The sequence below is a fragment of the Quercus suber genome, unplaced genomic scaffold, assembly GCF_002906115.3.
Source record: "Quercus suber isolate HL8 unplaced genomic scaffold, Cork oak 2.0 scaffold_107, whole genome shotgun sequence".
Classification (NCBI taxonomy): Eukaryota; Viridiplantae; Streptophyta; class Magnoliopsida; order Fagales; family Fagaceae; genus Quercus; species Quercus suber.
The window spans coordinates 343386-354904 of NW_027069572.1; the positions used below are offsets into that span (position 1 = coordinate 343386).

Sequence of the window (11519 nt, forward strand, 5' to 3'; positions counted from 1 at the left end):
TCATTCCAGGTGACAAGTCTTGGCCTATCCCAAAAAAAAAAAAAAAAAAGTTGACAAGTCTTGGTTACAGTACAAAATTTTGAATTAAAGTAGCATTGTGCCATTGTCTCATCAAAGCACGTGGGTGGGGGTGGCTCTACAACATCAGAGTATTGATTTACTGTTTTTGTATTTTCAAATAAAAAAAATAAAAAAAAAAACGTGGCACTCTTATTTTTATAAAACTAAATAAAAGAAAAGTAAAAAAAATGTTGAATCACTTAAAAAAAAACGTGGCATTGTCATTTAATACCCCACCAACCTCCACCTTCTTTTCATCTTATCTGATTGCCTCATTGTTCTCTCCTTTTCAGTCTTCTCTTTTCTCTTCATCAGTTTTTAAGTTTAACTCCACTGATCGCTCTTCTGCAGGTACGAAGACTAAAGCATCAATGGCGATGCTAAGATGTAATCTACCAAAAAATTATTACCTTCTGTGTTGGGGGCATCGGTAGGATTTCTTTCTAGTAATTTACTAAGAATGTTTTTCTCCTTTTTCCCTTAATTTTATTTCTATATATGGGTCGGTTTTGAAAATCAGCACCGACTGTGTCACCGCACCGGCGTCGGAAAGGTCATCAAGTTCCGTTTCCCAGCATTGACTCGTTCAGTCGGCCCAAAGCTTGGTACGGTTTGGTTGGTGAGGATCGGGTTTTTTTTCTTTTTTTTAAGGTTCAGATTCAAAGGGAAGTATGGAACCGTGAGAAGCGGTCTGAGTCTAGGAACTAGGAAGCCATTTATTAGTCCAAATCTTAATCTTCCGACCGGTTCCTACCTTCCATCATATTTGATATTTACATGTTGAATTGCCTAAATGTGTAATTTATAGTTGAATTACCAACCAATTTGATATCTATTGAAATTATTTTTCAAAAAAATGTATTTCAAAGTTATTTTCTAAACAATACAAAAAGAAAAACATCGAGCTCATTGATGATACATCTTAAACAATGATCTTATAATTTTTTTTTGTTTGGTAAGAATGATCTTATAATTTTTTTTTGTTTGGTAAGAATGATCTTATAATTTTTTTTTGATAGAAAGAATGATCTTATAATTGATTGCACGAGGAGAATTTTTTTTTTTTTTTTTTTTTAATAATTGATTGCACGAGGAGACTGGTTTTTTTTTTTTTTTTTTTTTTACTGAAAAAAATTATGCACTACTATAATGTTATTATCACTGCTATTTTTTCTTGGGACAAAGCCAGCTTGGCAAGAATTAATTAACTCTGCTAAAAAATATTTGGATAATAATAATATAATAACAACAATAATAATAATAACTATTGTTAATGACTCATGACTCTGATTCTCAATCCCCAAGCCACACGAGTCTTTTTTTTTTCTGTTTTTCTTTTTTGAAAATCACACGAGTCTATTTAGTATTTAAGCGGCATAGTTTCCTCCTAACCGCTCTCCCTCTCAATCGAAAGCCATCAATCGCCGTTCTCCCTCTCAATCGAAATCCAAAAACCCTAAATCAGGAATAGAAACAACAGAAAGCAAGTTATGAATCAAGAACGAGTGATTCTCTTCTGCGGGTATAGCCTTGATGAACCAGTCGTCTACTCAAAAGATGATGATTATGGCAAGACTAGGATGTCATGGTTTACTATGTTGGCTCCAGAGATCCGTGCTGGACCATCCTCTTCGGGTATTTTGTCTTCTGCTTCATCATCTTCTCTTTTGAGAAAGCGAAAGACAAATACTTTTACTCCTCCTACTCTTTCTCCGTTTGCGGTCACGAACCTTCCGAAGTCAACTTTCTTCACGGCAGTGGGCACTTCTATCTTCATTTTTCACGACGGAGTCAACAAAATACTTACGTTCAAGAACTCCGGCGACGGCGATTGGAAGCTCGCTCCGCCGATGAAGCATCCTAGAAAATCCCCTCACATCATTGTCCTGGATGGTAAGTTATATGTTATAGGTGGTTTAAAATATCGATTACCTGCCAACTATTGCTTTATGGAGGTTTTTGACCCTGATATTGGAACTTGGGAATCCTTGCCTAATCCTCCATTTATGAGCCCAAATCCACTCTATCAACCTAGAGAGATGGTGACCGCCCTTCTTAAAAACAGCTACATTCTTGTTACCTCCTACACTGATTCTCTTTTTTACATCTACCAAATCTTTAGCCGCATTTGGTCTCCTGCTCCACCTGTGTCCAACCTATCTAAAGTGGATTTTCATTTGGCACCCCATAAGATTAAATCTGTTAGTGTTGATGACATGTTGTATAGGATTTCCTTTCGCCACGTTTATTCTCCCACCAAGCATTTGGTTATTCAGGCTTTTAAATTATCTCTAAATCAGTGGTTTGAGGGCTGCCTGAATGTTGGAAGTGAAATTTTTAGGGAATATAATGAATTTCTAGAGGATGAAAATCCTTGCTGCGGTCTTATCCATTTATGTGATCAGAAATTCTGCCTACTTCTTCAATCTTCCTACACAGAGGATGGCAACGGCAATGGCGATTTTGATAGGAGGAGAAGCGCCTATTTCAAACGTCGTTCTGCATCTTCTTCTTACTTGTATTCTGTGGTTCTTGAAGTTTCACCTACACTGGACAAGCCCATGGATCTCGCGGGTTTCATGGGGTTGAATATTACTGTTCTGTCCACCGAAAAATATCGCTTGGTTCGTCCATTAGTAATTCAAGATGCAATGTTGGTGTAAGTGTTTCTAAATGTCTTTGTAATTTTTTTTTTTTTTTATAAATGTATCACTTGTTCTAACGTGTATGCCTCGACTTGCAGGGATATTACATTTCATCCATCAAATATGCTGGCCTTGAGGTATATTATCTATTCCTTTCTTTTGTTCCTTCAAATATATTGTTTTATTGCTTTATTCAAGGTGTTGCAATAATGTTGCTTAACAGGTGCAATGAGTCATTGCTAAAAGAATTTGGGATGGCCCAACCCTCTAAGGCGGAGCGTGACGAACTCCTACGGCAGTATGCTAAACGAATTACGAATTTGGGATGTCCCAACTCTCTAAGCAGTAAGGATTGTGGCATGTGCTCCTAGGCTCTGATTATTTGTTTTCTACATGTGAGAGTTGGAGAGTGTAGAGCTCATAATGTTCGAATACACCTACTAAAGCAGAAATCTCTCTCTCCCTCTCAACAAATTAAGTAAAACTATTTATGTTTTCCTTTTCAAAATCTCATTTTTTTAACACATTGCTGAAAGTTTTGTTAAGCATAACAATTTGGTTTTTGCCAAGCTTTCTTTGCACAGTTGCGCTTTGGAATGTACTTCTTTGCACTATTGTTGCTTACCTCTATTGTATTTCTTAAATATGCATTGTACCTATTGTAGTCTGCCTTGTGTACATATTAATGCTATGAAAGTCATCCAATAGGAAGCCTTCTGTCCAAGCTGGTTGAGATAAAATAATGGTCATGGACAAACATTTTGTAACTAAAGAAGTATGATGACTCATCAATGAGCAAAAAATCTTATGCACTATGCTTGCATTGGCCTTTGTACAGATACTGGAAGATATGCATGATCAGGTCTCATGCTGTATGTTTCTCATCAAGGGCATTGTTATCTATGAATGTTGATTGTGGGTAAGCATTAAGGATTGAAGAAGTTGCTATTTACTTGATCTTTGTTTGAATGGTCTCAGGACTTGGGTTTTAGTGATCTCGCTCTATTTGTAGATTTCATAGATTCTGTCTCTATGATTGTAGATTTCATACATCCTCTATTTTTTTTATTATAATGCTCATTCACGTGTAGTTCTTTAGGCTACCTTAAATATAGATTTTGTGTACATGAGGTAGTTATTCTGTTTTAACAAACTTTATCTCTTATCAAAGGAAAAAAGTTGTGTACAGATATAACTATTATTTTGATAAAAATCTTTGGATTGTTATGTTATCCAATAACAGAAGGTTATGTTGATACATTCAGGAGTAGAATGAGAATCTATTTAAGCTTAATTGTCAGATGTCTTTGAGTTGTAAAATTATGTTCGGCAGTTGTTTTCTGTATTTAGGTTTTTCTGTATTTTGGTCATAATCATTCTAAGTGATGGAAATGTTAGACCACGTGGAAGGAGAAGAGAAAAGGATGGAGGGACATGTGATTGATGAGGTGCTTTGTTCAGTTTACAATATCTGGTTTTATTGATCTGTAACTGAGGAGTGTGAGAAATTGGTTGTGGGGCCCTCAGTCTTGCAGACAATCCAACTGCTGCCGGCTGTTGGTTATGAGACTAGTAGCAAAAGGCTCCAATGGATGATAAATATTTTGGGTGGAGGAGTGCGCATCCGTTTGTGACAAGAAATTTTATGCTCTACAGCTGTAGCCAGACACCTCTGTTTCTATTTATCTGTGTTGCCATAGGAGGGGGTGGGGGGGTTATACCATCAAACGAAACATGCATTCCGATGAGAAGGCTTTCAGACTAGCAAGTTATTGATGTATGGTAGGAAAATGAGGGATAGAATTATAGCTGAAAGCATACTTGAATGGTTAAAGTTAACATTTCTTGAGAAAATTTTGGAGAATTTGGGATGGTGATGTTGAATGCTAAGAAGGAAAATTGGAAGGACTAGAAAGGTTTGAGCATTTGTTGTAAATAAAAAAGGGGTTTCTGTTAACAATATATGGCTAAATGCTCTAGTCAACAAATTTATTGCTAGATCCATATGAGCTTTAGTTCAAAACCCACAAGAATGGGGATAGGGTGAGGTCATCATTTCAAAACCCCCTGGATGCTTGTATAACTTACCCATAAAAAAGTTTGTTGCAAGATGTGAGTGAATTGCAAAGTGGGATTTACTTGGGGTGGTCGAATCACATAAAAAAGGGGGTTAGTTGTGATAGTTGAGTGAAGGCTTTTTCTGTGTTGTGCGAAGGAACAAAACATAATATAATTGTTGCTTTGATGGTGGTGGGACCCAAAATTGTGGTATTGCTTTATAATTTTGATGCCACATATAGCAGCTTCATTTATACTCAAAGCACTCAACATGATTTGAAACATTTTTTTTTTTCCAGAAATGTAGTTGTTTTCTGGTTGCTCACAATTACTGATATGTTCAAACAATCAAAAGTAGTGCACTCAAAATTTTGCTTTTTTGCTTCCATGTTTTCTAGATACTCGCAATACTTTATGACTTTTATGGTTGCCTTCTTATACTTACCCTTTTTTAGTGAATGGAGCATTATTACTTATCTAAAAGAAAAGAAAAGAAGTTTTTTGGGTTGCTTGCAAGTACTGATATATTTTTTTCCCTGTCAACTGACTTGTTGGTGGTTCTTTCAATTATATGATTTTAATAAAGATGGAGAATGAAGTGCCAGTCAAGATCATATTGTTTTAGAAGAAGTATAAGTATAATGAAGGAGGGTCAAAAATAATATTAATTTTGAGGCCTTACAAGATAGCATCAATATTCTAAAGATTTGGAAAAGTTTTTGTTGTTGTTGTTGTTGTTGTTGTTGTTGTTGTGAAGATTTGGAAAAGTTGAAATACGTAGTATTTAGTATAATTCTCACCATGGACCTCAAGTACACCCGCCTCATGGTGAGGGACATAACATCATGGTGGGCATTTTCATTGAGAGATTATATTCTTCATACTGCCTTGTCAAGTGTAGTGTATTCTACCACCTACTCAAGGATATTAGCAAATAACATGCTCTTTACATTTATGGTCTATTTGGATACCGTTTATTGTTGAAAACTGATAATTAAAAATACTGTAGCAAAATAATTTTTAAATGTGTGAATAATGCTGTGGAACTCAATTTTTAAATTGTTTTTGCTAAAAAAAGTACTTGTTGGTCCCATAAACAATACATAAATCCTCTAAAAAAAAGCTCCCACTGAGAAACGCGCAAAATTCGCTTCCCAAACTCACACTTAAGTAGCCTTTTGAAGTCATAAAAAAGTATGGAAGAGTTAAGCCGATATGGGTTGGCCCTTTTTAATGATTGCTATATATAAAAAAAATACTAAAAATTAGGTCAGATATCTTAATTAATTGCCACGGAAACTACAACTTTGACTATTATTGTAATCCTACAACTAAAAAACTTCTTAAAAGTTTTCTAAAAAAAAAACTTCTTAAAAGAAAAATGTTTATCAATAAAAAAATTAGATAAAGGATATAACTTAATTATCTCTAATAAACATCTTTAAGATATATATATATATATATTTTTTTTGTCTTATCAACTTGTTTTTTAAAATTTGATTATTCACTTTAAGATATATATATATATATATTTTTTTTGTCTTATCAACTTGTTTTTTAAAATTTGATTATTCTTATTTGTTTTTGATCTTCTCAAAAAAAAAAAAAAAAAGATATTTGCTTCTGAAGTTGATATGTTTTGAGAAATGGCCTCTTCCAATTCAACCCTCCAATTTCTTCTTACTTTTAGTTTGATGTATGACACGTAGCATTTATTTTATTTTAAAATTTCACACGTCTTACATCTAAATAAAAATTGGAAAAAGCTATTTCAATCATAGGCTATCTAATCCCATATGCGATGGGGGTGAAAACTACATGGAAGAGTCTAATTGAGAGGACGTGGGATTAGAACAATAACACCTGAAGTTATCAAGATGAGTTCCTTTGATAAAGAGACCTAGTTGTATACTCTATAAGGCTATTCTATGTTACATGAAATTCTTCCCGACGAGAACCTTTAGAATTGGTGCCCCTATCTTAGAAAAGGGTCCCTCATGCTCATCAGCTGGTCCCATAGAAGCCTAAGCCTTCGGTAATAAATAGTATAGCACAATTATTTCTTTATTTTACCCATAAGCTAAGGCATGTCCTTCATGTTGCAACTGATAGAAATTTGGAGAATCATCCTGATAATAAAGATTACTTATGTAATCCCAAATATCTTTAGCAGTAGCAAAAAAGGAAGTACACAAGGCATCCCACTTAAAGCTAAGCACTTTTCATCTTTTGTAGGAAAATCCCCTTCTCTAGTTTTGGAGAGCGACCTGCCCACATAACCACAAGATTTTTTTACCAAGCAAATCATTCTTCATCGCATAAGCCCATGACAAGTCATTTTCAGATGCTTCTTTTGGAAGAGCACGGGAAAATGAATTGTGATAGTCATTTCAAAATGGCCTCCGAATTTTAACAATAAATTTTAACAATAGAGTTATTTCTTTCATTTTAATATTATTAATTAAGCTCAAATATTAGCTAATAAATAAAATAATATTTTTTTACAAAAAAGAAATTTTATATTCATAATATTTTTCACAATACTTTCATAATAAATTTTAAGTAGCAAGATGTTACTGGCAGTTATTGGTAGTTAAAAAAATAATTTCAATGGTGGGTTCAAATTATAACTAGTAACAACTTAACACCTAGAATTTGTTGTGAAAATGTTATGAATTTAGTACTTCTAAAAAAAGGAAAAAGAGAGCAATACACAACAAATTTCACAAGATTTTTCACAACAATTAAGTTGGCAAATTTTTACTAATTCTCATCTAAGTCCACTACTAATGTCATTTTTTTACTTACCATTATTAATCTGTCATATCAACAGGTATGAAATGTTTTGTCAATTTTTTTGCATCTACAGACATTCTAAAAAAAAATTTCTAGGTGATTCATATTAATTAGTAATTTTGCATCTAACAAGAGAATATAGTTTAACCAATATTTAGATTATTTTTTAACAAAGTTATTTTTAAATATATAAAAAAATATTGCTAAATGAGTAATACTTTGCATCCAGACCAGTCGAGTTGTCGTAGAACAGGCATAATTGTTATTGAACAAATTTTGTTGATACTAAATGGGTCACTTCACCACGAAATGTGGCTTTTGCCAAAGAATTAAAGCAATATTTATGTATTGTATTGTTAGCGCGCACTATCGCCAAAGTGCACCTAAGCTAAGCTAAGACTCTTAAGCATCTTTTTTATTAATTCATGCAAACTACTTTTCTTATTTTAGTAATTTTCTAATATTTTTTCTTTTCTTATTCCAGTACTTTCCTTATATAATTAAATCCAATTCAATCTTCCAAATTCATCACCAACAGTTTGCTGTGTCATTTATGTTTCTCTCCATACATTACTTAGGCATGAATATTGTTTATTAATACGTCTCGTATTTTCATTAGGGTACAAAATGGCAGCCTTCTTTGACCATTTGACTATGAAGGAATTTCAAACTTAGCGTCGGTTTGGAGATAATTTATCTAACTTTTTATTGAAAATATGTTAAAGTATACTTATACACCTTAAACATTTTTGAAAAAGTAAAAAAAATATAAGAAAAAATAAAATTTTAAAAAACTATACATATATAAAAACTAAAACCTGAAAGCATTGTCATACATGCTCTTAATGTCCTCCCTTTAACCCGAATTCAAGAACTCCCCAATTAAATCTCAAGGTGTCAAGGTGACCAAAAAAAAAAACCCTTTACACACATGAATCATGACACACTAATAATTAAAGTTGTTACCACCGTATTAAATGCATTGCAGCAACTTTTCTGGCCGCATCTATATGGAGAAGACCCCTGAATAGTGCAGTCTCAACCACCACCATTCATAGAGAGCCAAAAAAGATACCTGATGGGACATATACTCGAGTGAAAACTTAAATGATTAACAAGTGTACGATCAAGATGGTCTGAAAGGAAACTATATAATATAAAAGACCTCCCATAAGAGGGAGGGATTGGAGGATATAGAAAAAAAGGAGAGAAGAAGATTTACTGTAGCACTAAGGACTATATTAGCTTTCAGGAATAATAGTTCAATTCATAGTTCATCTCCTCAAATACCAATTGAATCAGATTTTAAGTGTTTTTGTGTTTATTCATTTTTTAAAATCCTTATTATCCGTTGTTCAAATTCGTAAACAGCCTATCTCTTTCACCCACTCTCTACAAATTCATTGTATTGGACTCACTGGGCTCACATCTCACATCTTTTGGGCTTTGGCTACAAATCGTGACCCAACAATATTAATAAGATATTTTTATTCACATATAATCTGATTAGAGTAATGCTACAATTACAACTATTTTTCGATGCCTCTTAGTGCTACTCTTTAGTCAATGGTAGGTTATATTTTCAGCCACCTAGTAGGCTCAAGTCGGGTTCAAGTTGAGTTCAAACCCAACTCAAACCAACTCATGGACACCCTTAATTAATTAAGTTTTTTCTTTTTTCTTTTTTTTTCTTTTTTTTTTAGAAGAACCCTTAATTAAGTTTGTTAAATTAAAAACAAAGATTTTTTTTTAATGGAAAAAACACAGAATTAAGATAGGGAAAATCGATGATTTGACGTACCGGCCGCTAGTAAGAATTTGCTCAATCACTTCCCTCGCCAAGTCAATTACACGCCTAAGTCGCGCCAGGGTTCTGCATGGACTACCTTTATCCCTCGCAGTACCATTCTTGATTTCACTTTCCACTAAATCCTGTATTGTGTCGTATTTCTTTGAGGCTTCCAAAAAGTGATCCACCTTTGGTTATATTACATATAAGGAGAGACAGATTGAGCAAACTGATCGAGTGCAGTAATCTATATAATAACTAATAGCCGAAACGTTTGACTTTTTGTTGACTACTCCTCATTACGCCACATGGCTGTATAAATTACCAACACGTTTACATTTTTAAAAACCCGAAACATTGTGCCTTTTTGTTTGGTGGTTTTTGTGAAACATTTAAATTTTCTTAGATAAGATACATCTTTTGGTAAAGAGATATATTTCTTCCCAAAAGACATGAAGAAGTTTATAAATAATATTGATACTCCGCATTCATTTGTTACACAATTTACATTATCTCTCTATCAGTTTTGGTGATCCCCACCTAACAGAATTACCATTCATATTGTAGGATCCAATAATGGTATCCGAGCGGGTTCTTGATGCAATTTTTTAATAAGATTGTATCAATCATGGTTTCATTGTGGAAAATCCGTGTGACTGTTGAGGATTAAGTTATCTATGGCAACGAGAGAAAATAGTACGTTGATGGCCTGTTATCAGAATTTCATGGTGATATAATTCTATCATGTGGTGGTGACGTTCAAAAGGCAAGTTACACCGGTTTAGATCAAGGCAATAACCGTAGACTCCAATTTTCTGTGCAGAGGTGAACCATCACGTCAATGGCTGCATCGACTGAGAAAGGAGAAGATGGCAACTGAAGCAAAACAAGTTTCCCAACAATGAGGAAGAAGAAAGACGAAACAATGTGTTATTTTGTTCTAAACTGCTGAGATGTGAATGGGATGTCGTTTAGCCTAAAGTTAAATCATACCTTCGATTCGATCGATACAGATATTGTCGATTATAATTTATAAGTGAAGCCATATTGTTCTTTCTTTGTGCTGTGCTGTGCTGTGGTGCCGTGGACAGAACAAGGAAGTAAGTGGTTGGCATGAGCATGACTTGAGATGAACCAAGTAATATAACTACATGCATTATTTCAGACGTGTAAAGCATGGATATTGCCACCAAAGTTTTCTTTTAAACCAAACTTTATCATGTGTATCATGAGTGCCAATCTTGAAATTTCTTCACCATTTTAGGATTAATACTTCTTAAATTAATAGTAATAAAAATAGAAGTAACATAAATTTCAGAAAAGATTCTACCAATCCAAATGCTTCGCAAACGTCTCAAGACAACTACATCAAAAACCTATTACTAAATCTTAATTCTTTACTTTATATGCTTTTACTTTATTGAGAATTTTTTTTGGGTTCATGTGATTTTTTTTTTCTTAATTAAAGGTGTGATTTTTGGTTGATTAAAATTTTCATTCAATCTTACATATAATCTATGTGTGATCCATCCATATTTTAATTAATTGTTTGTTTAGATTCAACATAAAAGATAATGGAATAAGGTGTTATAATTTTGATATTGTTCCATGTATTGAATTATCTATATTATTATTACCACAACCAAGCAAAACTGAGGTCATATTACTACTCAAATTTGAAGTTTGGTGTGCTCCTCATATCATGGTCTTTGTTTATATCTTTGCAATTTATATTTTCAAAGGTTGTTGATGGGAAAATTAAGACTTGGTTGTACAAAATGTATGTGTTCAAATGGGGTAATAGTTCTAAGTGTGTGTATATATAACTTTTGGGAATTTTGCTTTATTAATTTAATAATTGTGAGTTACTTTGTAGGTTTCAATAACTATGTACTTGCAGTGAGTTATTGACAATATAAGCACATATGTCAACATATGTCTAATATTAACAGTTTATAAAAATCTCTCCTAGCAACCCAATAATAATCTGTGTTAGATAACATTTCTAAACTATGGAAAGTATAGAAATTAAATATTTCTTCCCATTATATTTTATTTTATTATGACCATTCATTCTTTTTTTAAATACTATCTTGCAAAATGTCTATAAAATGCATATTATTTTATCTCCAAATTTCATTAGATCTTATAATCAATAGCTTTCCCGTGCA

The 11519-nt window shown here is 33.2% G+C and overlaps 1 protein-coding gene and 1 long non-coding RNA gene across 2 annotated transcripts; both read left to right on the forward strand.

Moving 5' to 3' along the window:
- Nucleotides 1–1176: 1176 nt before the first annotated feature.
- On the forward strand, nt 1177–3546 carry LOC112031771 (uncharacterized). Its single transcript, XM_065775236.1, has 3 exons — nt 1177–2719; nt 2804–2842; nt 2929–3546. Exons 1-3 carry the CDS (start codon nt 1551–1553, stop codon nt 3074–3076), a joined length of 1356 nt encoding a protein of 451 aa, XP_065631308.1. The 5' UTR covers nt 1177–1550; the 3' UTR covers nt 3077–3546.
- A 6373-nt stretch (nt 3547–9919) lies between these two features.
- On the forward strand, nt 9920–10618 carry LOC136068275 (uncharacterized). The gene is made up of 2 exons (XR_010629662.1): nt 9920–10076; nt 10172–10618. It is a non-coding gene; the product is annotated as an uncharacterized LOC136068275 (long non-coding RNA).
- The last annotated feature ends 901 nt before the right edge of the window (nt 10619–11519 follow it).

Bases quoted from the DNA above. Each gene is read 5' to 3' on its own strand.
- LOC112031771 (XM_065775236.1), top strand. From the start codon at position 1,551: ATGAATCAAGAACGAGTGATTCTCTTCTGCGGGTATAGCCTTGATGAA. The intron at 2,720-2,803 runs GTAAGTGTTTCT...CTCGACTTGCAG, and splicing joins ATTCAAGATGCAATGTTGGT to GGATATTACATTTCATCCAT. The intron at 2,843-2,928 runs GTATATTATCTA...GTTGCTTAACAG, and splicing joins TCAAATATGCTGGCCTTGAG to GTGCAATGAGTCATTGCTAA.